The sequence below is a fragment of the Mustela nigripes genome, chromosome 18, assembly GCF_022355385.1.
Source record: "Mustela nigripes isolate SB6536 chromosome 18, MUSNIG.SB6536, whole genome shotgun sequence".
Lineage (NCBI taxonomy): Eukaryota > Metazoa > Chordata > Mammalia > Carnivora > Mustelidae > Mustela > Mustela nigripes.
In genome coordinates, this window is record NC_081574.1 from 22,808,258 (window position 1) to 22,833,255 (window position 24,998).

Consider the following 24,998-nt stretch of genomic DNA (forward strand, 5'->3'; position numbering starts at 1 on the left):
GAGTCACTCAACAGATTTAGCCAAACACAACCTGAAAGCCAAGCCAAATTCTTAGGACATAAAACAAGACAATTAAAAGAAGGGAGTAGCTGTACTGGGGAGACAGAGAATTAATAATCAATAGTTCTGGTTTAGAAAGGAAGGGAATATCTTATTTTTTTTTTCTCTCTGTATTGGGCTCAGGAGGTAATTTATTTACAAGACCTTTTGAGAATCCTCTGTGAGTTTAAAAAATCATTTAACTATAGCTGTTAGTTTGGCCTTTAACTGAGGATTGAAAAAATATCTATAGGGGATTGCCTGTAGCCTGTGGTGGTCTTTATCTCAGTGGTAACTAATAATTTCTTCAGAATCAAAAGACGATTCAGATAGAGGATTACTAGAAAGAGTACTCAAATAAAAGAAGAGAGCAGAAGGAATTAATGCAGTCTTATATGTTAGTCTGAGTCTTCTCTTCTAGGTACCTTTCTTTTTCATTGTCCTTTTGCAGTGAATCAATGAAACTCTGGAATTTTGAAACCTTTTGGTGGCTCCTGCATACCAAATAAAATAGGTATCCCATTCTGTTTAAGAACCCTTGCTTTCAAGTGTACTTCTTAGATCATTTCTCTAATTGGAGCATTGATCATAATAGCCATTGTAATCCTAGGTTGATTTTAGTAAGATCTTGTGGTTTAATTAAAAATTCATGACTTCTGGGACTACAGTTTTTAGACATAAAGTAAGCAGGTATGCCAGAAGTTGGCCTGTTCAACTCTGGATGTGGAGCATCCGCCCTCCCCCACTTTTAGCTAGGCCTCTGGGTTTCTCAGAATCAAGCTAATACCCAAGGGGGACATGAAATGATGTTGGGAATTGTGAGGTGTTTTGCAGTGTACCTCACTGCACAGAAATTGTCTTGAGGCTGGTAGGTGACCTAGTGTCAATCTAACCCATTAATGTGACTAGCTTATTTTATCCCAGAGGTTTTGCAGAGATGGCGAGTGCTCTAATAGCCTTTGAATTTAAATGCTTAACCCATATCTACCAGTGTTTGCAGCCTTATTTCTGGCTTCTGAGACTCCCATTATCAATTAGTCTTTACAATACCACAAGTCAGGGCACCTGGGTGACTCAGTTGGTTAAGCCTGTGCCTTCAGCTCAGGTCATGATCTCTGGGTCCTAGGATCGGCCCCACATTGAGCTCTCTGCTCAGCAGGGAGCCTGCTTCCCCTTCTCTCTCTATGCCTACTTGCCTCTCTGCCTACTTGTGATCTCTGTCAATAAATAAATAAAATAAAAACAAACAAACAGGAAACAATACCACAAGTCTCATACTGGACCCAGTCCGGCTCACATCGACCCAGTCTATTCCCACACCCAGTCTGGTTCTTAAGTCAGACCCAGTCCAACTCCAGCCAGTGGCCACCAGCAGTTCCCAATGTAGGCTGAGCAGCAGCAGACTTTAGTACTTGGAGGCTCTAGACTGGAACTGGGGAAAGAACTAAACCATCAAATGCCAGTCAACGGGAACTGCAGACTGTAACTGGAGAAGGGATTCCAGTGTGGAACTGTAGACTGCACCAAGGGCTAAGGACTGCAGCTCTGTTAGAGCCTCGTCTAGGCTGCTGATTCCTTAACCCTGGACCGTGTAGACTGATTCCTTAACCCTGGACTGGAAAACCAGTTAGACCCAAACTCAAATGCAAAGAAAGTGGAGCTCAAAACCCAGAGCTGCTCACCGAGGGTCCTTGGAAATGAATGGCAAGATAGTGAACTCAGAAGGGTTCACAGAGTGCCAGGCCTCTGTTTCCCTTTATCCCCAAAGGTCTTTAGAAGTTCACTTCAGATCCTTTTGCTGCCACCAAATCTGTTAAAAATCAAAGCCCAAGTAAATTTTGAAGAGGTAAATGATTCATGAATTGGGCAGCATCCCATCTAGCTAGTAGTGGGAGCTCCCAGTAGTCGTACAGAATGTAGGATTTTTATTACGACGAATGGTGGAGCACGGAAGTTACTAGCAAAGTAAAAGAAAGGATTCTACCAGCCAAGGGCACCTTTCCCTAGGGGTAAAGGTCAGGGGGTCTAATTAGGTGGGGTGTTATCTGGGGGCAGAGGATGGAGAAGGCCCATGTGACAGATCACCTCTTTTAACGCTATTTAGAAAATTCCTGAACTAACTGACTGGTTAAGACTACAGTTCTAAGGGGGCGCCTGGGTGGTTCAGTGGGTTAAGCCTCTGCCTTTGGCTCAGGTCATGATTCCAGAGTCCTGGGATCGAGCCTCACATCGGGCTCTCTGCTCAGCGGGACGCCTTTTTCCCCCCCTCTCTCTGCCTGCCTCTCTGCCTACTTGTTATCTCTGTCAAATAAATAAATAAAAATCTTTTTTTTTTAATATTTTATTTATTTATTTGACAGAGAGAAATCACAAGTAGGTAGAGTGGCAGGCAGAGAGAGAGAGGAGGAAGCAGGCTCCCTGCCAAGCAGAGAGCCCGATGCGGGACTCGATCCCAGGACCCTGAGATCATGACCTGAGCCGAAGGCAGCGGCTTAACCACTGAGCCACCCAGGCGCCCCAAATAAATAAAAATCTTAAAAAAAATAAAGACTACAGTTCTAAGGAGGTTGCAGTTAAGTTAGGTATTAAGCTCCTTTGTGGTGACTTGGCCCAAGTGTCTCCATTTTGGCCCTCTGTTTTTCTTTTTAAAGGGACCGTGAGGATGTGAAGTTTTTAATGGCACAGGATATGGAGACTTTAGAGATGCAACGTTATTTCATATATGAAATTTTTCCTATGGTGTTTCTTTTATCTAGAATGTCTGCTTCATTTTGCTGATTCTCTTTCCTGCATGTTAATTCTTACTTGAATTTTAAATGTAGTTCAGATATTATTTTATTTCCTGGAAGACGCCACCACCCCTACACCACCTTGTTGCAGTTAGGTGCTTTCATTTGTGTTCCTATAGCTCTTTGCATATCTGTTTCATTGTCCTGTGTTCCACACAACACTGTTCAAAGAATACTTTGAAATACGTGGTCCATGTCAAACAGATTGAAAAAAAAAAACAAAAAATCATGTGCTTTAGAATTTCCCAAAGCCTTTAATAAGCTAAAATGCATCAGTCTTCTTAAAGAAAAGAATATGTAGTATGAAACATTTTCCAAACATCACCAAACCATTTATTTGAGCTATTTATTTTAAATTTCCAGTGTCATTTTTTCATTTTCATATCAGTTGCATTGTCTGTGTGTGAATGCAAGTGTTCTTTTGTTTCTCTGAGGATATTACACAAATTTGGAGTCTTCTGTTTGCTCAATTCACTTTTGTATTTTGGGCTTCTTGAGTTTAGTGGCTGCCTTGCTTCGGTTTACTTTGTTTACACTTCTTTGATGTGTTTATTTCTGTGTTTGAGATTCCTTGTTGACATGTTGGTGGATATTTATCTCTGTTTATTATAGTTTGCCTCTGGTGATGAATGAAAAAGAATGATTTGCTCCAATATGAGACAAGCTGATAGTTGTCTTCTGGATAGAGGCTCTGTGCAACTCAGTAGCTTCCTAAAGCCCTGCCACTTTTGAGGCTACTTTGGTTACAGATATTAGTGCCACCTACTGGTTGGAACAAGGAGGGAAAAGAGGAGAGTGCTGTATCCTACCTGTTGCACACATCTTCCCATTCATTACCCCTAGAAATGCTTCCCCCCAGCCTTCCATACTCTTGGTGTGCATTGACTTTCTTTAAAGGCTTGGAAGACCTTCATACTGTGCCTACTTTGTGTTGGTCTTACTTTTAGCTTGTCATCAGTTCCTGTGTTTGCTTTTTTCTTTCTTTCCTTTTTTTTCCTTAATATCACCCTTTTCCTTAAATCTAATCCCATCTTTTTTATCATATAGGAATTCCTCAGAATTTGTCTGCTTTACTCTTTGCTTTCCAGCACTGTTACATATTTGGTTGTTTCGTCTTTTGTGATGTTTCCTAGAGATTTAGGAGGGAAAGGGAAATTGCTTAATCTCAATCTACCATCTTTACTGAAGCATCTGAGTCCTTTATTTGTAAGGTGCACCTATAAGCATTCCTTGATTTACCCAACACTGAGAAATGCACACTATCAGTATCTTGAATAGACCCTTTTTAGTCATTTGGTTGTTTCTTCTTACTATGTGCCCCTTCAGAGACCACACATATTTCTGTGTTTATGTTTCCTTGCAAGATGGCGGATATTTGGTAGCTGTTTAGTTGAACCAAGTCTTTCTTATGAAATTTAAGTTGACACAAAGTGTGTAGTTGAAGATAAGTGATTGTACTACAAAAGGAATCTCTTAACCATAACTAGTGCTTCTGTGGCATCTCGGGGTCTATTTGTTTATAGTTTCAAGGACTATCAAAGAAATGATGCCAATTAATCACACATTTGACTAACAGTTATCCGTTGTTTCAGCTTTTTTTAATCCCAGACCTATTCAGAGTCAATGAAGCAATATCATAGTAATTCACTTCTCTTAGAGAACCTAGAACATAAAAGTATTAATGGAAGGTCATTCAGATTTGCTCTTATAGTGTGATTACAGTATTACTTTAAAATTTATGTGTGTATTTACATCCAAAACACTTCTGTCAGCTCAAAGATAAGGCTCAAAGAATGTTAAAGCATTATTTATAATAGTAGAAATTGGAAACAGTCTCAATAATTGTAGAGAATAGGTTAAACAATGTAGTAAAATATTGTTTATAGCCATTTAAAAAAGACAATGTAAAAACAATTTACTGATTCAGAAAAGAGCAAGTTATAGATTGTGTAGACAGTTCAGTTGCATTTTGTTTTATACAAGGCTGTGAATATAGAAAGATTAGGTTATATAACGTTGTGTTAGAGGTTATCTTGGGTATATGGCTTCCTATGTGATTTTTATATCTTCTTTGCTTGTTCTCCTCCTGCCCCATGGGAGTGAATCATTTTTAGATAAGTTTTTTTGTTGTTTTTCTTCCCCCAGAATTTATTAGGGAGCCTGTGAGTGGTGGGGTGCGGGGGAGGGGAAGGGTGGCAGGCAGAAGGAGAGGGAGAGAGAGAATCTCCTCTCGCAGTGCTGAGCCTGATCTGGGGCTTGACCTGAGCCAAAATTAAGAGTCAGATGCTTAACTGATGGAGCTACCCAGGTGCACTTAGAATAAGTTTTTTAAAAAGTTATTTAAAATAGTAAAAAATCTGAAATCACATTGTGAGTATTCAGGGAATGGTTCTTGTTTTAATTAAGCAAACTGACAGATTAATAGGAGAAAAGCATACAAGCTTTATTTAATGTAAGTTTTACGTGAGATGAATGGCTTAATAATGAAGCAAAGATCCAAAGAAATAGACCTGAGTTTTTTATGCTAGGTTTGATGAAAAGTGTGCAGGCATGGAAGAATATGATAGGTTAAGGAATATGAGGTAATTGTAATAATCAAGGGTGTATGGGGGCAGGTAAGCAAGGTTGTTAGTATTCTTTTTGGTGTCTCTTTGTGTTTGAGATAAGGACGCTACTTTCCTCTTGGTATGAGGATGGCATATTTCACATGAGGATTTTTATGTTCTCTTTCAGGGAAGAAGTATGAGGCAGGGAGGAGGTTAGAGTAGCCTTCCTGCTTCTCTTTTCTCAGACTGCTTCCACTGAAAATATTCAAGATGCTGAAGTGCCATGTTTGTCAGTAGCATGGACTGAACTCCCACAATTGTCATCACTAACCCTATACTGGAATTTGTTAATGATAGTTCACTTCACTAATATTACAAGTATTGCTTTCAATTATTTATTATACCTCATTTGTGAAGGAAGCTTGTCAAAACTTAATGTCAACATTCTAATTGTAGAGACAATGAAAACACTCCTCACCAATAATTTAAGTAAAAATTAAGCAAATTCACTTAAACTTGTTTGCTATAAAAATGCACTAAAAAATGGAATTAAAACTTGGATACTACACATTTAGACAGCTCCAACCTAGATGCATGTTCAAAATGTATATTTGATAATAGCTAACATGTGATAATAGCTAACATGTGATAATAGCTAACATTTGATAATAGCTAACATTGAACAATTACTATGGTATTTTGGGGTGGACTTTAGGAGCATTCTCTCATTCACTCTAACAACTGTTTTAGGTAGATAGATATTTTTAACATCCCTATTTTCCATTTGAGAGATAAGACTTAGGTTAAGTAACTTGCATATGATCCCGTAAGTAAGGGGTTTAGAGGGAGAATTTGAAGTTGGGGGAGGTTGACTTAAGAAGTCAATGAAGATGTTCTGTTTAGCTTAGAGTTGATGGATGCCAGTTTCCCTTGAAGCATTTATACCTTAGAGTCCTAATATAATATAAAGGAATAGAAAACTTAAGCACTTAATTGATTATAAGGTGTTCTACGACTGAGGAGGTTGTCAGTATTCTAGTCCATAACTGAACCCCAAAGAGAAACCTCTATAAAACAGTGGAAGTCCTAATATTCAATATCTTTTTCAGTTAGTTCTCAGCTGTTTCTTCATCTCAATCCTAACCCCCTTCCATGGACGTCAGTATAGAGGCATTAGTGGAAGCAACTAAAAGAATGAAAAGTTAATTATCATGTAACACTAGATCTTCCAGTGGTATTCATGCTTGAAAAAGTTTCATGTCTTTTTGAATATTAAGGTTCTTCTCAGCCTTAACTCAGGAATACTACTTAACATTTGAATTTGAAGTAAGTCCCCAGAAGATTTGGTTGCTAGATTATAATTGTAATAATGTATCCCTGCAATTAGCAATAAAGTAAATTAAATTCTAAATCTAGAATGTTAAAATACAAGGAAATCTGAGTTGGCAATTCTATTTAGTGTCTACTAGCCAAGACTTCCAAAACACTGAGTTAAATAAGATAGGACTTTTTTTCTCACACAAAAAAGAAATTCATTTTGACAATTCTTTAGTTATTAAAGACCCAAGCTACTTCTTTCCTTCTGCTTAGCTCTCCCTAGTGTGTGGCTAACATTCTCAGGGTCATTCATGGTCCAGTATGGCTGTTAGAAGTGCCCCTATCAGGTAGAGTCAGAAGAGGCAAATGGACTCATACTAGGTTTTTTTCCCCCCTTCTAGATGCTTTCCAAATAATTCTATCCCACAGCCTCCCTGTATCTATCTTATTGGCTGGAACTTAAGTCTATAGCAACAGCGAGCTGCAAAAAAAGGCTAGAACATTGCTACTCAGAGTAAAATCACTTTTCTCACTTAGGAAGAAGGGGAGGTTATTTGTTTCTGGAAAGCAGCCAGCAGTCTCTGTCATAAGACAGCCATAAGACATAAGACAGTTTAAAGTATTAAGACCCAGACCCAGACTTCCCTATCTGTCTATATAGTTGGGAAGTGGCAGTGTTATAATCAGAGCCCAGGTGTCTTGGTGACTTATATTAGCCAGAGGGATAACAATTGTTTCTACTAATGTTGAATTAGATAAAGTGATAGTTAATCAATCTAGCATTAATATGAGAGTTTTTTCTTTGCCACTTTACCTGAGAATCTATCACCCTCTTCCACCTCCCCCAACACACACACACTTGGATATCTCAGAATATTATTGCCTTATTTGATAAATCTTTCTGTGTCATTTTTCCTTCAACATATGAGTTATATTGGCTATCAAGATTAGGTGATTAAAATTAATCATTTTAGTAGGCTCTAAAAACATTTAACATTCTTTAACATTTATGGTTTTATAACTTCAAGTGAATTTTTCTCTCAAATTTTTTCCTACAGTATAGCTGAAATACAGAAAGATGTGGAATACAGGTTGCCGTTCACTGTGAACAACCTGACCATTAATATTAATATGTGAGTAGAATTTATCCTATATTTTTTATGTACTAGTACTTCTAAAAATCCTTTCATTATTTTGTTTCTTAGTTATTAGAAGTAAATTGTTTAATGTGAACTTACTTAAAATATTCCTTTTCTAGTATCTATACCTTACCAAAGTCACACAGTTTTGTGAAACAAAAAAAAAATTAAAAAAAAAATTTTTTAGAGATTTTATTTATTTGACAGACAGAGATCACAAGTAGGCAGAGAAGTAGGCAGAGAAAGAGGAGGAAGCAGGCTACCCACTGAGCAGAGAGCCTGATGCAGGGCTCAATCCCAGGACCCTGACCCCCACTGAAGCCAGAGGCTTAAGCCACTGAGCCACCCAGCTGCCCTGTGAAACAAAAATTTTTAAAGACATCATTATAAAGTGTATGGTTATAAAAAAGAACCTATATAAGAAGAAATGCAGTAAGAAGATGTAATAATAGTGTTTAGTACTGTCATTGTTTTTATTGATTTACACTAAAGTCTTCGCCGGAAGTAGCCTAAAAGAGAAAGGCTGAAAATGATGACAAACAATCAAAAGGATCATGTATGGAAAACTATTAGAGGTATATTCACCTCTGCATCAGAAACAAGTGAAAATATTCTAGTCTTCAGCAAGAGATAAACTATATCAACCAGAAAGTTCAAGGCTGAATTTGATCTACTAATTAAAGAAAAAAATTAAGATAAAAATTATAGTTGTGAGGTTATTTAAAAGACAGGACTGGATCGAATGATTTCTGAAGTACCCATATAACTATAAGTGTAACTATTAGTCTTTAATATGAAAATATTAAGTTATTACCTCAAATTGCATTAGGTGGCTGGGTGCTAGAGTAGGTGTTTGAATGAGGTAGGAAGCACCTAACTGAAGACAAGAACCATGGCTTATTCGTCTTCATATTTCCATTGTCTAGCGTAGTACCCACATGGAGAAGGCCTTATAAATCCTAGCTGAATAAGTGAATAAGTATGAATGTTTAATAGTGCCAACCATTATGCTGTGTTATCTTGATGAAGGAGCTTTTTCAATCCTCACAGCAGCGCTGCAAATTGGGCAAATTACAGACACATAGGTAGTGAATAGCATGGTCAGGATACAGACCCGGATTGTTTGGGCTCCAAAGGCCATTCATTATATTTTATTTATGAAACTAGTTTAACATCTTTAACTATTTGAATGAAGTAGTTTTATCTCCATCAAATGTCCTAGTAGGGCTAAGTAGGAAAAGTCAAAAAGGACCCAGTTTTCTTCATGACAATGCTGCTGGATAAATTATTTTCTGAGCTAACGGAAAACAAAGAGACAGTCTTAAAGGGGCATATTCTTCTGAGTTTAGAGAGATTTAGAAATCAGACTTCCATAGCCAGTAAAATCCATTTAAGACATCAGTACTGAATTTTAAATTTGTGGCAGTTCATAAATGTTAATATTTTCTTTTTCTTTCTTTTTTGGTATTGAGAATTTACTGTTCTTTACTTGAAACCATGAGATTAACAGATGGGAGAGTTGTGTTAATGGGGACAATTACAGGAGAGCCTTACAGAACCAAGGCATAATGACACCTACAGTGTTTTAATTGCAGTGCTTTTGCTTTTATCTACTTACTCTTTAAAAATTCAATAGATGGTATAATAATTCTTGGCAGTATTTCATAAGTAGGAAAACCGCAAAAAAATTATATGGCCAGAAACTGTGGTTCAATAGACAGACTGGTTACTATGGTTCACCTGATACAGATACTTGATCTGATTTTATCTGAGATTTTGCATGGCTTGGTATATTGTGTTCGGAAGCAATTAATTGACATGGTGTGAAGAATGTCTTATAACTCAGGGTATTCATATTTTACATTGATTTTACTGTATTGAATTGCTTTATAATCTTGTTGCTAAAGTATATCTTCTTGTATATTTTCAATCAACGACCATAATAGAGCACTTACTATTGTGAATAATTAATCCAGATGAAAGCATGAAAATTTAATTTGCTTTTAACTCTGTTTTAGAATTATGGTTATTGTAATATAACACTTGTCTTTTTTTCATCTGTTCTACATTTAACAGATTGCTCCCTCCACAATTTCCTCAGGAAAAACCAGTGATCAGTGTTTATCCACCCATACGACATCACTTAATGGATAAACAAGGGGTATATGTTACCTCTCCATTAGTAAACAATGTAAGTATATAGTATAATTTATAGTATATAGTATAGTACAAGTATATAGTATAATTTATTTAAGAGTAGTGTAACAGGTGTATTACTTTACTACTACATATTTTAGAAATCTAAAATGCATTTAAAATCTCATTTGGAGTAAGTAATTTAAAAAAAAGGTCACTGTATCTAAGATAATACTGATTTGAAGGTTATTTGTTATTCTGTGATGAGGACCTGTTAATGTTAGAACTTTGGTTCACAGTAGATTTTTCTGTAGTTGTTAAGAGGGGATAAAATTCAAATATGCCTTAAAGTTCTTAGGATACATAAATGACTGATTAATGTGAAGGACTGTAACTTAAATGTACTCTCAGTATTGACCTTTAAACCTTCAAATTATTTTTTAAAAGTGTGGAAATATTTTATCTCTGTTTTTGGTTAAATAGATTTTCAACTGATTTATGGTATTGAGTCTATAGGAAAATATTGTAAGTTATGGATAGCTAATCTGGTCATTTGACACAATATCCTTTGTTTTTCTTTCAATTCTTGATGTGCAGAAGTAGATTTAAGATTAAGTTTTAGAATGACATTTATCCTAATAAGACTGACTCTGGAAGTGATTTTGATCATTCTGTATTGCTGTTAATTTTAGTTTACAATGCACTCAGATCTTGGAAAAATTATTCAGAGTCTATTGGATGAGTTTTGGAAGAATCCTCCAGTTTTAGCTCCTTCTTCAACAGCATTTCCGTAGTAAGTATATTTATATCAAAAAAAAAGTTTGTATAGATTTATTTTTATTTACTTTTATCAAAGTAACCATAATACAGTTTAATTTTTCAAATGATATTAAAAGGCACTTCTCTTGATTTCCACCTTCACGCAGATATATTCATACTTTTCAGAGGCAACTGTGTTTTCTTCTTTTAGCAGCTTTCCCAATATTTACCTCCATCTTTTTGAATAATTTAAACATAATATAATCATACATGTCTTGATTCTTTAATTTTAGGTAGTATATACATCAACTTCCTGTTATGATTGATGAGGATTTTAGTTATCTTTATCTTTCATAATGTTCCTTTCCCCTCATTTTCTTAGTGACCAATACCATGATCTTAAATTCATTTTGGTATTTTCATTACTTCGATTCTGTAAATATTCCCCATTGCTGAGCCAAGTACTTTGTTATGATTACATTTTCTTTATGATATAATTTTTTGCTTTTTCTGGAGCTAATAATTCCTTTTGTTTTTCCATTGGTTGTTTTATCTTTTTAGTTTTCCACATTCAGCAGCTCTGAAAAAGACCTCTCAGATTATTTTTCCACATCATCACACCGTGATGACATGTATTTTTCTTGTGAATCTGCAGTTTGGTTAGAGATTACTGGAAATAACTTGGTTTTGTTCCACTTTTTGCATTAGCTATTGTGGCTTGAAGTCTAGGGGTTGGAATCCTCTCAAGGCTCACTTAATTTTCATGTCTGGCAGTTAAAGTCAGTCACAAAGTCCCACCCAGGTTCAAAAGGGAGGAAATAGATTCCATCTCTTGATAGAGTGGCAAAGATCAAGAGCTCTGTGGATATTTTGGAAAATACAGTCTGTCACAGTTCTTCTGGGACTAAGAATTTACTTTTCTCTTATATGCAGAAATGTACTCAGTCCCTTCCCCTAAAACTTCCGGACATTGTCACATTATAGAATCAGGCTCGTGTTGAGGGTCCAGGGTGTCTGTATCCAAGTCAGATTCAGGTATAGATGAGGTTTCTTGTGTATTTTCCTCAAGTGTAATTTTTTTGGTGTGAATTAAAGAGACAGGGTAGTGGGTAATTGTCCCTCACACACCTATCATAAGGTAGTACTGTAGGCCTAGGCTAACCGCTATAGGCCCTTCCTCTGAAAAAGAGAGAAAATGGGAGCTACTGAGGAGCCACTGGTTCATAGAAGTTCTGAATCCAGTTGAGCTTGTTGCCATTTCTTTGATTGGGACTTAGTTTCACTTAATGGGAATGATTGTTCATGGAGTAATCCTGGCTTCTTCAGTTTGCCTTCTGCATCATGCTTCCTTTCCATAAAATGTAGTCCTTACTTTGCAGATGAGCAGTTTTTTCAGCCTGCTTTCAGCATTATAGAAGTTAAGGGTCCACAGGCCACTTTTCATTTGATATTGTCTCTCTCTCCTTTAGACCAAGATGATAAAATTATTTAAATGTATTTGTGGTTTTCTTATGAATCCACTTTTTCATCTATTTCTTTAGACAAAATTAATACCACAAGTTTGCGAAATAAGCCATTGGGCTTCCCATCAGGCTGCTGAGAAACAACTTCCTTAAGATTCTTAGAAGCCCTCAAAAGCCTTTTTTTCCTTACCAGATAGTTCTCTAAGGCACTGCCTCAGTTTTTCAGATGGGTTAACAAAGAATCTTCCAGCCCACCCTGGGTTTCATTTTCTCTTTAAAGCTTTTTCTTAATTTGAGACTTTTGGAGAAGGCAGGAATGAGAGACATTTTTATTTTTTAAAACCCAGGAAACCTTCTTTCTTTATTTTTAGCAGTTCTTTCTTTTTCTCTTCTCTCAGGTTTTATTGCAGCCAACTAGAACTAAGGTGGCACCGTTAACACGGGCTGATCATCCAGTTCACTAAATACAGGCACACTGTGGATTCTGTTCCCAATCACCATAATAAAGTGAAAATCACAGTAAAGTGAATGAAATGAATTTTGGGGTTTCCCAGTGCATATAAAAGTGATGTTTGCACTGTACTCTAACCTATTAAGTGTGTGATAGCATTATGTTAAAAAAAATGTACGTGAAGGGGAGAGAGGTGAAGATAGTGGCGTAGGAGGATCCTAGCTTACCTTCCAGGAATTCCAGGAATACAGCTAGGTAACACTCACATCAGCATGAGTGATCCAGAAAATGACCTGGAGATTGGCAGGAGGAACTCCACAACCTAAGGGCCACATCAAAGAAGGTCAGATGCAATTTACTGTGGCTGTCTCTGGATGAGCGGAAGCCAGGAATACAGTGAGTGGTGAGAAACATGATCACACCAGAAACCCTGCATGGGGATGACAACGAACCCCCAAAACATTTGGCTTTGAAAGTAAGAGAGGTCATTTTTGTGAGTTCTTAGAACCAATGGGACTTAAAGCCTATAATTCTGAAAATTTGCAGGTTCATTTCTGGGAAAGCCTGGAGGGCCTCGGGAGGTGGAGTCCCTGCTCCTAAAGGGGCAGCACTCCAAACAGCCTGAACAGATACAGCAGAGAATCAGCAATCTGAAAAATGCCTGGGGCACATGGAAGGGAAAGTGATTTATTCATCACAGAGCTTCTCCAGAGACATGGGGGTCTCAGAGAGACCCCTTAGAAAAAAGGAGCTGGCATATGAGCCCTGCCCCTTACCTTAAAGACATGCCACCTTTGGGAAGTAGTGAGGCACTAACACTCCCTACCTACCTTGCTTACATCAAGCACTGCCCAACGTGCTTCGTTAGATCCACCCTCCTAGTCACACTTGCTTCAGTCCTAGTACTGTGGGGTCCCTCCCCCAGAAGACCTGCACAACCCTCGCCAACACCTTGACTCCTAACCCATATATTTTGCAGGGCATCAATCCTTGTAGCAAGCACGGTGGCAGGTGCTAGAAAAGCCTGAGGCACATCTTCTGAAAAGTACATGTCCCACCCAAGCACTCTGCAGATCTGCTTAGGCTCACCCAGGCCTGACAGTAGCGGCTCCAGGTCTTACTTAGCAGGCCGACCAGTGCACCCCACTCCTGCTGGGGACAAAACACTGCCCACAGCAGGCAAAGAGCCACTGCAGAAAACTGGGCTGAAGAGAAAAGGGGCAAGAACACAACAGGACACACAAAACACACATAGGAGACACCCCCTGAACTGCCAGGTCTTGGGGAACAGGGGGCATTGTACTGCAAAGCCCTCCAGAACCTCTTAATCATAAAGTATTACCTTCAAGAGCAACAGACATAGCTGACTTTCCTAATACAGAAAGACACACAGACAGGTAGACAAAATGAGGAGACAGAGAAATATGTCCCAAGAGAAAGAATAGAACCATACCACAGCAGGAGACCTAAGTAAAACGAATGTGAGTAATATGTCTCATAGAGAACCTAAAGTCTTGATCATAAAGATACTGGACTTAGAGAAAGAGTAGAGGACATCAGGGAGACCCTTAACAAAGAGATGGAAAAGAACCAATCAGCGATGAAGAACACAATATATGAAATTTAAAATGCACTTGATGGAATAAATAAAGAGGATAGATGAAATACAGGGACAAATTAATGACTTAGAAGACAGAATAATGGAAAGTAACCAAGCCGTATGAATGAGAGAAGAAAAATGTATGCAGATTGGGGATAGTCTTAGGGAATTCAGTAACTGTCAAGCATAATAACATTCACATTATGGGGATCCCAGAAAAAGAGAACAGGGGGCAGAAATTTTATTTGAAGAAATAATAACTGAAAACTTAACCTGGGAAGGAAACGGATATCCAGATCCAGGTGGCACAGAGATCCTCCCAGAAACTCAACCCAAGGAGGTCCCATACCAAGACATACAGTAATTAAAATGGCAAAAAGTCGTGATAAAGAAAGTGTTAAAAGCAGCAAGAGAAGACAAGATGGTTACATGCTAAGAAACCGCATAAGGGTATTGGTGAATTTTTCATCAGAAACTTTGAATATATTATGCCATTCTCTTCTGACCTACAAAGTTTCTGATGTGCTAAGTTTCTAAAGTGCTAAAAGGGAAGAATCTGTAGTCAAGAATACTCTATACAGCAAAGCTATCATCCAGAATAGAAGGAGAGATAAAGAGTTGCTCAGAAAAAGAAGAATAAAGGAGTTCATGACTGCTAAACCAGCCCTACAAAAAATATTAAATGGGACTCTGAGTCTATAGATGAGTGTATGAAAAATGAGTATATCTGTAAAAAAGGGTATCACAAAAGAATGTAAAATATGAAGCCAGATACATAAAATGTGTAAGGAAAGGAATAAAGAATGGGTCCAAACTTAAGTGATCATCAACTTAATATAGACTGCTATATGCAGAAAATGTTATACAAACCTAATGGTAACCACAAATTAAAAACCAGTAATAGATAAACAAAGAATAGAGAAAAAGGAATCCAAGTGTATCACTAAAGAAAATCAGCAAACCATGAAAGAGAGCAAGAGAAGAAAGGATTAGAGAAAAACTAGATATAACCGTAAAACAAGTAACAAAATGGCAGTAAATACATAACTATCAAAATTACTTTGAATGTAAATGGACTAAACACTCCAATCAAAAGTCATAGGATGACAGAATTTATTTAAAAAAAAAAAAAAAGACGCATTTATCTGCTGCCTAAACAGGTTCATTTCAGCCTTAAAGACAGGATCTTCCAGCAGATTGAAAGTGAGAGGATGGGGAAATATTTACCTTGCCAGTGGATGTTGAAAGAAAGGCAGAGTAGCTATACTCTTATTAGACAAAATGAACTTTAAAACAAGGGCTGGTAAGAGATAAAAAAGAACACTATATAATAATAAAGGGGACAATCCAATAAGAGGATATGACAATTATAAATATTAATGCACCCAACTTGGGAATACCCAAATACATAAAACAGTTAATAACAAATATAAAGGAACTAAATGATAGTAATATAATAATTGTAGGGGGCTTTAACACCCCACTTAAATCGATAGTTATCACCCAAACAGAAAATCAAGGGAACAGTGGCTTCGAATGGCATACTGGACCAGATTAATTTAACAGATATATTAGGAACATTCTGTCCTAAAGTAGGAGAATACATATTCTTTTCAAGTGCACATGGAACATTCTCTAGACTAGATCACATATTAGGCCACAAAACAAGTCTCAACAAGTTAAAAAAGTTTGAACTCATACCAAGCATCTTTTCTGAAACTAGAAATCAACCACCAGAAAAAAATCTGGAAAGAGCAAATACATGGTAACGTGCTGCTAAACAGTTAATGGGTCAGCCAAGAAATCAAAAAAGAAATAAAAAGTTACATGGAAACAAATGAAAATGACAACACAATGATCTAAAATCTTTGGGTTGCAGCAAAAGTGGTTCTAAGAGGGAAGTTTATAGCAATATAGACCTACCTCAAGAAGCAAGACAAATCTCAAACAACTTAATCATATTTAATGGAGCTAGAAAAAGAACAAACAAAACTGAAAACCAGTAGAAGGAAGAAAATAATAAAGATTAGAGCATAAATAAATAATAAACTAAACAAAAACAAACAAAAAACCCAATGGAACAGATCAGTGAAACTCAGGAGCTGTTTCTTTGAAAAAATCAATAAAATTGATAATCCTCTAGATTCATCAAGAGAAAAAGAGAAAGGACTCAAACAAAATCTGCAGCTTCCTCCCCCTCTCTCAGCCTTCACAGAACTGAAGAGTGTTAGGACCTTGCTTTGGATTAGGCTTTGGCTTAAGGGGATGTCATAGCTGATTAATCTTCTGTCTAATCCTCTAAAATTTTCTCCACATCTCCAATAAGGCTGTTTTACTTTTCTTATCATTTTGCATGTTCATTGGAGTAGCACTTCTGATTTCTTTCAAGAAGCCTTCCTTTCCACTTACAAGTTGGCTGTTTGGCCCAAGGGGCGTAGCTTTTAGCCTGTCTCAGTTGTTTTTTGTTTATTTATTTATTTATTTATTTATTTATTTTAAACATTCCATCCTCACTAAACTTGATCATTTTGATTTAAAGTGGGAGACACGTGAGTCTCATTTTCATTTGAATATGTAGAGGCCATTGTTATTAATTGTCCTAATTTTATGTCTCAGGGAAAACAGAGGCCCGGGCCGAGAGAGGCAGATGGGGAACAGCTGGTCAGTGGAGCAGTCAGAACACACGTTTATGGATGAAGTTCACTTTCTTATATGAGTTTAGTTCATGGCACTCTAAAACAGTTGACATAGTAACATCAAAGATCACTGATCATAGATCACCATAACAAAAATAATAATGAAAAAGTGTGAAGTACTGTGAGCATATCAAAATGTGACACAGATACGAAGCGAGCAAAGATTCAGTATCTGTGTAGCATAATAAAATGAGTTAAGCCTGTACATTGTCTACTTTCCCCATTATTGCAGGCAATTTTTTGGTACCTTTCTACTAATACATAACAAAGTTCCCATTCCAACATTTTCCTCACTTTCCTGTAAGTGCTTTTTGACCAGTCCTCCAAGGCCCTTAGGCTACTGTTAACCATCTCTTTAAGGGTACATTTGGCTTTCACCTGTCAAGTTCCAAAGCCACTCCCAATTTTAGATTTCTCTCTTTAATATCATCTCTCTTTAATATCATAGCAGCTTTCCACTTCTAGGTGCTAAAATCTGTTCTGGCAACTAAAGCTTCATAACAAATTACCCTGCAAATTTTGGCTGAAAATGTTGAACACATGAACTTTGCTTACTAATCTTCATCTCTGAAAGGGGTTCATCAGAGAGCTCTTGTATGCTCTTGTATGCTTAACATCAGTGAGCTCTCACCCTATCATCGGATGGCCTAACCTAGGGATGCCGGATGTGGCCTCTCTCTATGACCTAGGCTACCTTACAACATAGTGGTGGTCCTTAGAATGAACATCTTGAGAGCTATGAGGAAGTCATATTGCCTTTTATGACTTGGATGCTGAAGAAGTCATTCACTGTTACTTTTGCTGCATTCAGTTTGTTGAGGCAGTCACAATGTCGTGATCGGTTTCAAGGGAAGGAAAATGGGTTTTTCTTCTTGGTTGGTGGAGAGGTAAGGTTCTGAAAGAGCATAAGACCAGAAATATTGGTGTGTCCAATGTTTGAAAATACATTATGCCACAGTGTGCCACAGATTCTTAGAAGACAAATTTTGAGACTTAAAAAAAATCTGTAAATGTCTTTAATATATCGTTCAGAGTTAAAAATCTGTATAGTTCAAATTCTAAGCTAAAGTGCTTTTTCATTCAGAATTTTGAAGATGTTACTATATTGTCTGTATGGCTTCTATTACTGCAAATTGTTCAATGCCATTTTTTTTTTTAAGAGTCTATTTATTTATTTGACAGTTGGAGATGAGAAGCAGGCAGAGAAGCAGGCTTAGAGAGAGGAGGAAGCAGGCTCCCTGCGGAGCAGATGTGGGGCTTGATCGATCCCAGGACCCTGGGATCATGACCTGAGCCAAACACAGAGGCTTTAACACACTGAGCCACCCAGCGCCCTGCCATTTTGATTTCTGATCCTTCGTAAATTTTAGAAAAAATTTTTGGCATTCTGAAATTTAATGATGATGCAGCTTGTTGGTCTTTTCATTCTTTTTTCTCAGAATATTTCTTGGCTTTATATCCTAGTTCTACTTAATTTCCAAGAGTAGAAGCCACCTCCTCAGGAGTCAGGTGGCTTCTTGCACACTGCCTGGAAATCTGTTTAGCTAGATTATTAGATTAGGTGCATCAGCCCCAGCCCTCATCTCTCTTCGCTTGTGTCTTTGTCCTGGAAATATAAGCCTCACTAATATTCTTTATCTAAAAACTGTATACCCTGTTTTCTGTCAGGGTAGGGTTGGATATAAGTTCATTCACCTTATTTGAAAATAAAAGCCTCTACGTTTACTTATTCCCATTTTAGATAAATTCTATGATTAAAGTACAGGCTATTAAAATGCAGGTTTGATGCATTTCTTAGATTATTTAATAGGTTGTATCTGCTGCTGAGGTCAAAATAAAGCAAATTGGTTCACAATAAAGACTTCAAAGATAATGCAAATACTCCCTCATGTTGGTCATATTGTTTCCAAATAACTTGTTTTATATATATCTATATATCTGTAGATATATATACAGACACACACATATATAAATATTTATGTCATATATATATTTATATCACTAGCATACCTTCAGATAAAAGTTTTAACATAAAGATGAGCCATTTTTTAAATAAATCAGCTAAATTAGAAAGCTCATTTTAACTTTTTCAATAGATCATATATTTACTTGAATGAAAATTCAAAAAATATAAAGGGAGTAAAAAATCTTTCTTCCACTTTTTTCTCCCTTACAACCTGTTTTTTTTCTTGCTGGTATCCAAAGCTTTTTGATTTGGGTGAATATGTATAGAATTTCCAAGATGTTTTATGACCAACAAAGAGATATGTATGTGGAGTATTTTATTCCCTCCTTCTTTACACAAATGGTAGCATACTATTCTTCTTCCCCCTTTTTTCCTTCACTGAATGGTATAGTTTGGAGAGTTTTCCATGTTGGTACATAAAGCACTTCTTCATTCTTCTTTATGACCACAAAGTACTTGTTTTATAGATGCAGTCTAATTTATAAACAGGACTTCTGTTGATGGATATTTTTGTTGTTTGCACTCTTTGCTAAGAGGCCCACTTTCTTTACCCTCAGTGCAAGAGTGAATAACCTTAAAAATAATATTCTAGGGTGCCTGGGTGGCTTAATGGGTTAAAGCCTCTGCCTTTGGCTCAGGTCATGATCCCAGGGTCCTGGGATCAAGCCCCACATCGGGCTCTCTACTCAGCAAGGAGCCTGCTTCCACCTCTCTCTTTGCCTGCCTCTCTGCCTACTTGTGATCTCTGTCTGTAAAATAAATAAATAAAATCTTTAAAAAAATATATTCTAGCCAAATGTTAGTATATTTCTTGGATACATTCTCAAAGTGACATGTACATTTGTAATTTTGACAAATACTGTAAAATTGCCCTACAGAGTAAGTTGCACCCATTTCTACCACTATACACAGTGCTTACTTCCCCTTATTCTTTGCCAATACAGTATATTATTGGGATGGATCTTTGCCAGTTTATAAGTAGAACATGTTATGTTAGTATAATTTTAGTTGTGTTTATCTTACTTACAATGAAGTTGAGTATCTTTTCCTCTCATTGAGAAATGTTTTTCTTTCCTTTTTTGTAACCCGTGTCTTCTGTCCTCTTTTTCATTTTGCTATTGAGTTGTTAGTCTATCAATTTGTAGGAACTTTTTATGTATTAGAGAAATTACTCCTGTGTCTGTGATATGAGTTTCAAGTATTTTCCACCAACTTCTTGTCTTATAATCAGCTTTGTCTTGTGAGGTTTTTGTTTTTGTTCTTTCTTAATGTCAAGCAATTAACCGTTTTCTCTTACGACTTTGGAATTTGGGATCACGGAAAGTCCTTTCCCACCCCAAGCTTATTATTTCTCAATAATTTTTTCTGATTTTGGTAAGATGTGGTTTTAAGCATTTAAATCTTTGATAAATTTGGTTTTTATCCTGTTCTGAATATAATGATCTGTCTCCAATTCAGTTTTTTCCAGGGTCCCAACACTGATCTTTTTTTCAATTTATTTCACATCTGTCTTCTATCCTTATTCCCTTATGTGTTTGGGGCTTTTTCTGGATTTTTTATTCAATTCCATTGATCTGCATATCCATTTACCACTATTTGCTCTAAAAAAAGTTGTCTTTTCCTTTTTTTTAATTGTAAAGATTTTATAATTTCTTTTGCTTATTCTCTTCTTAACCCTTTTTCAGATACTTTTTTTTCCTTAATTGTCCATATGAACTTTAGTATCATTGTATGTAATACAATGTAATAATTATTTTCCAGCATAATTCCAATTCATGTTAATTTATGTCATTAAATGAAACAGTAATACTCCGGTTTAAAAATTGTTCAAACTTCATAGATTTTGGAATGTATTTCAGTACCCTGATATGTGAGTTTTCCAACACCACCAAGTAATTCGCCATTTGTCAGCAGACAGTGACTGAGCTTCCTATAAATTTAATTCAGTTCCGATGCTCTCTACATGAAGATAGGGTCAATTTCCATGAGTAAAGGCTCAGTCTTAGAAGACTGCTTCACTTCGAACACCAATCAAATCCAGAGGTTGTTTATCTGCTTCTGACCCACTGACTATAAAATCAGAACCCCCCCCCCCGCAGGTTCCATTAATGTGTTAGGGCTCAGAGAAATACTTACGTTTACCAGTTTATTATAAAAGGGCATTATGAAGGATGCAGATGAATAGCCATGTGAAGCCATGCACAGGGCAAGACTGGGAGAGTCCCATTATGTAGAAGCTTCTTTCCCCATGGGCCAGGATGCACCACCCTCCCACCATGTGGACGCTTCACCAACAACGGTTTGTCGCATCTCATTGTTCAAGAGTTTTCATAGAGCTTAGTTTGCGGCCCCTTATTCCCTGAGGTTGGTGGGTACAGCTGATCATCATTCCAGCCCTTCGTCATTATGTCTTTCTAGTGACGTACCCCATCCTGACTACATGGGAGCCCAGACAGAGTCACCATTAATCTTTTTGAGTTACTGTTTTCAGTTTTTTGGATAAATCCCAGAAGTAGAATTGCTGGATCATATGGTAATTCTATTTTTGATGTTTTTTTGAGGAACCTCCAGACTATTTTCCACGGTGGCTGCCCCAGTTTACATTCCCACCAAGAGTATATAAGGGGTTTCCTGTTCTCCACATCTTCCACAACCCCTTACTTCTTGTCTTCTTAGTGATAGCCATTCTAACCAGTGTCGCATGATATTTCATTGTGGTTTTGATCTGGATTTTCATGATGATTAGTGATGTTGAACATCTTTGTATGTATCTGTTGGCCATCTATATGTTATCTTGTAAAAAATATTAATATCGCCTGCCCATTTTTTAACTGGACTGTGTTTTGCTATTGCAGGATTTCGTTACATAGTTTGGGTACTAACTCCTGATTATCAGATATATTATTGCAAATATCTTCTCCCATTTAGTAAGATGCCTTTTTGTGGTGTTGATAGTTTCTTTTGCTGTGCAGAAGTTTTTCAGTTTGATATGGTCCCACTTGCTTATTTTTGCTTTTGTTGCCTTTGCTGTTAGTATCAGATGCAAAGAATGGTCAAGACCAATTTCAAGAATCTTACTTCCTGTGTTTTCTTCTAGGAGTTTAATGGTTTCAGGTCTTAAATTTAAGTCTTTAATCCACTTTGAATTAATTTTTATACATGCTGTAAGGGAATGGTAATTTCATTCTTTTGAGTGTGGCCGTCCATTTTCCCCATTACTGTTTATTGATGAGGCTGTCCTTTTCCCATTGTATATTCTTGGCTACAGTATATGTAGAAGTTTATTTCTGGGTTTTGTATTCAATCCCATTGATCTATTTGTACAGTTTTATGCCAGTAACATTCCGTTTTGACTGCTATAACATCGTAGTACAGTTTTAAATCAGAGTTTGTTTGTTTTTTTTTCATTTTGCTGCTCTGATTGGGTGAGTTTCTCTGCCCTGTCTTTGAGTACACTCATTTCTTCTGCTTTACTCAGTCTGCTTTTGAAATCCTCTAGTGGCTTTTTTTTTTTTTATTTTTTTAAACCTCTGTGACTTCTGTTTGGTACTTTTATATTTTTTATCTCTTTGTTGAAGTTCTTACAGTGTTCATCCATTCTTCCCCCAAGTTCATTGAACATACAATACTTTGAACTCTTATCAGGTAAATTACTTATTTCCATTTTATTACATTTTCCCCCCCTGAAGTTTTTGTTCATTTGTTTTGAACCTATTTTTCTTTTTCTACATTTTTCCTTGACTCTCTATGTTGGTTTCTATGCATAAGATAAAACAGCCACTTCTCCTAGTCTCGAGGACTGCCCTAGGAAATGAACCTTATCATTTAGCCCTGTCCTACTTCTTGATTATCTCAAAAATCGTTGTATTGTTCAAGAAGCCTATTATATTTTTAATAGCTCCCAGTATTTGAGGGTATGCCAGGACCTGAGAGGATCTCAGCTAGTCCCTGAATTCAGGCTGATTAGAAGCCAAACCCTCAGCCAGACCCTCAGGTAGCTGCTTTTAAAGTATGCAAATATAGATAGTCCCCTGGGGCTGCAAGTGTAGGCCTGCTGGCCACCAAAGCCAGGTGATCTGGAGGTCTGGTCCCTAGGGAGAGTTGCAAAGTTAGGGCCCCAGATGATTGTATAAAGCTTCTTTCTTGAAGATACTGGTGAGCTGGAGTGAGGGAGTGTGCAGAGCTGGCATCCCCCAACCTATATCTCCTGGGAGTGCCTTCGTAGGCCCCTAGTTGTATGTCAGACCAGAAGCCTTCTCATCAAGCCAAAGCTTTTAGACATGTTTATCAGGCTCTTTCACAGGAAGACTAGGGATGTATTCGATTTACCCTCTGTGCAGGACCTTGGGGGTGGTAGCCTGCCAACAACTGTCTCATTGTTTTACAGTCGCATGGGACCCAGGAATGCAAGCCTCGGTCTCCAGAGTAATGCTTCAATGGGTATCTTGTGGATGGCAGCCACCAAACCTGGGGCCACCAGCCATAAAAACCAAGCACCATATGTACATGGGAGCTTCCTTCCAAGAGATATTGGTGCTCTGGAGTGTGACAGAGGGAGAACATGGAGAGAGCACCCACCACCCTTTGGCCCTAGAGCATATCCCAGTGGGTCCTGGATGGGGGTTAAATTAGGTACCTGTACCTCAAGCTGACACTTTAAGATTAGGAAATGAGACTCTTCCACCTAAAATCTGGGTGCCTCTCAAACAGCTGTTTCTGTGCTAGGTTCTGGGGTAGATTCTTTGGTTTTTTAAAGCTAGATGTTTTGGGGGTTGTTCTTTGAGAAGCAGGGCATAAAAGATGGACTGCTAGTGTGGGGTTTAAGCTCTTTTTCTTCAGGAAGAAGCTTCAGGTTTTGAGTTTTCTCCTGTTTATAGGTCTCTATGTTAAGGTTTGGGTTTACAGTGAGGTTATATCTCAGGCTTTCCCACTTCAATATCGATTTGTCATATTCGCTAGATTTGTAGGAGCTGTACAACTAAATTTTAGGACTTTTTTTTCTTGGGGAAATTGTTCCATATTCCTGTAATTTAGTGTGTTCATGGGAGGAGGTGATTTCAAGGTCTTGCTATCTTGTCATCTTGAACCAGAACCCAGATATTTATTTCTTTGTGAAAATAAATATTGCTTTCTGATTCAATCCCAAGTACTGTACCACTTTTTCTAATCTATATACTTAGTTTTTTATATGTATTTATTTTTTATATTTTAACATTTTTAGTAGTTCTTATATACATTTAACTATTTTCCGTTTCCTAGAAAAGCAGTCATGACTTTCAGTTATATTTTCCAAATAAAGTGAGAGCTACTGTTCAAACAACCTGTCTTGAATACATTTCCTGGATTAAATTTCTCCATTCTCTTTATGAAGACAATGGTTGATGCTAATAGAATGCTCAAAACCCAAAAAGAGCTTGTCTATTCACTTCTACTATGACTAGTTGAATTACATGTTTTCCAAAACACTTTCCTTTTTTATGGAAACCATACTTCTATTTGGGGAGAGTCACATTTTATCAATATATAGAATATTTAATTCAGTTACATGATTATAGTAACAAGATTCTGTCTCTATGGCATGACCATTGTTAGTTAGAACCATTTGGGAATAATTTTATAAGTTTACCCCTAAAGTCTAATGGTTTTTTTGTTTGTTTGTTTGTTTCTGTTTTTTCTCTTTAGCCTATATAGTAATCCAGGTGGGATGCCTCCTTACGCCTCTCAGGGTTTCCCATTTCTTCCTCCATATCCCCCACAAGAAGCTAACAGGACTATCACTTCTTTGTCTGTTGCTGACACTATTTCTTCTTCAACAACAAGTTATACACCAGCCAAACCTGCTGCTCCTTCTTTTGGTGTCCTTTCAAATCTGCCATTACCTGTTCCTACAACAGACACTTCAGCACCGGTGGGTATCTTCAGTTTCTATATTTTTGTATCCTTGAAGATTCATCCAATTGATGTATATTTATTATATGTCTTCTCATGCCAGCCATTAAGTAATGCACGAAACATAAAAAGATTAAATCACATTTTCTTTTTTTTTTTCAAATCACATTTTCAACTCAAATAAAAAACTCAGAGGAGATCAGCAAAT

At 37.0% G+C, this 24,998-nt stretch overlaps 1 protein-coding gene across 1 annotated transcript in view; it reads left to right on the forward strand.

Annotated features, from left to right (window-relative positions):
* Positions 1 to 24,998, forward strand: part of VPS37A (VPS37A subunit of ESCRT-I) — a 50,374-nt gene that overhangs the window by 13,003 nt on the left and 12,373 nt on the right. The window contains exons 2-5 of the mRNA XM_059384172.1: positions 7,750 to 7,824; positions 9,907 to 10,021; positions 10,659 to 10,759; positions 24,584 to 24,809. Of these exons, the coding sequence (XP_059240155.1) occupies positions 7,750 to 7,824; positions 9,907 to 10,021; positions 10,659 to 10,759; positions 24,584 to 24,809 (517 nt within the window). The remainder of the gene's footprint in view (positions 1 to 7,749; positions 7,825 to 9,906; positions 10,022 to 10,658; positions 10,760 to 24,583; positions 24,810 to 24,998) is intronic.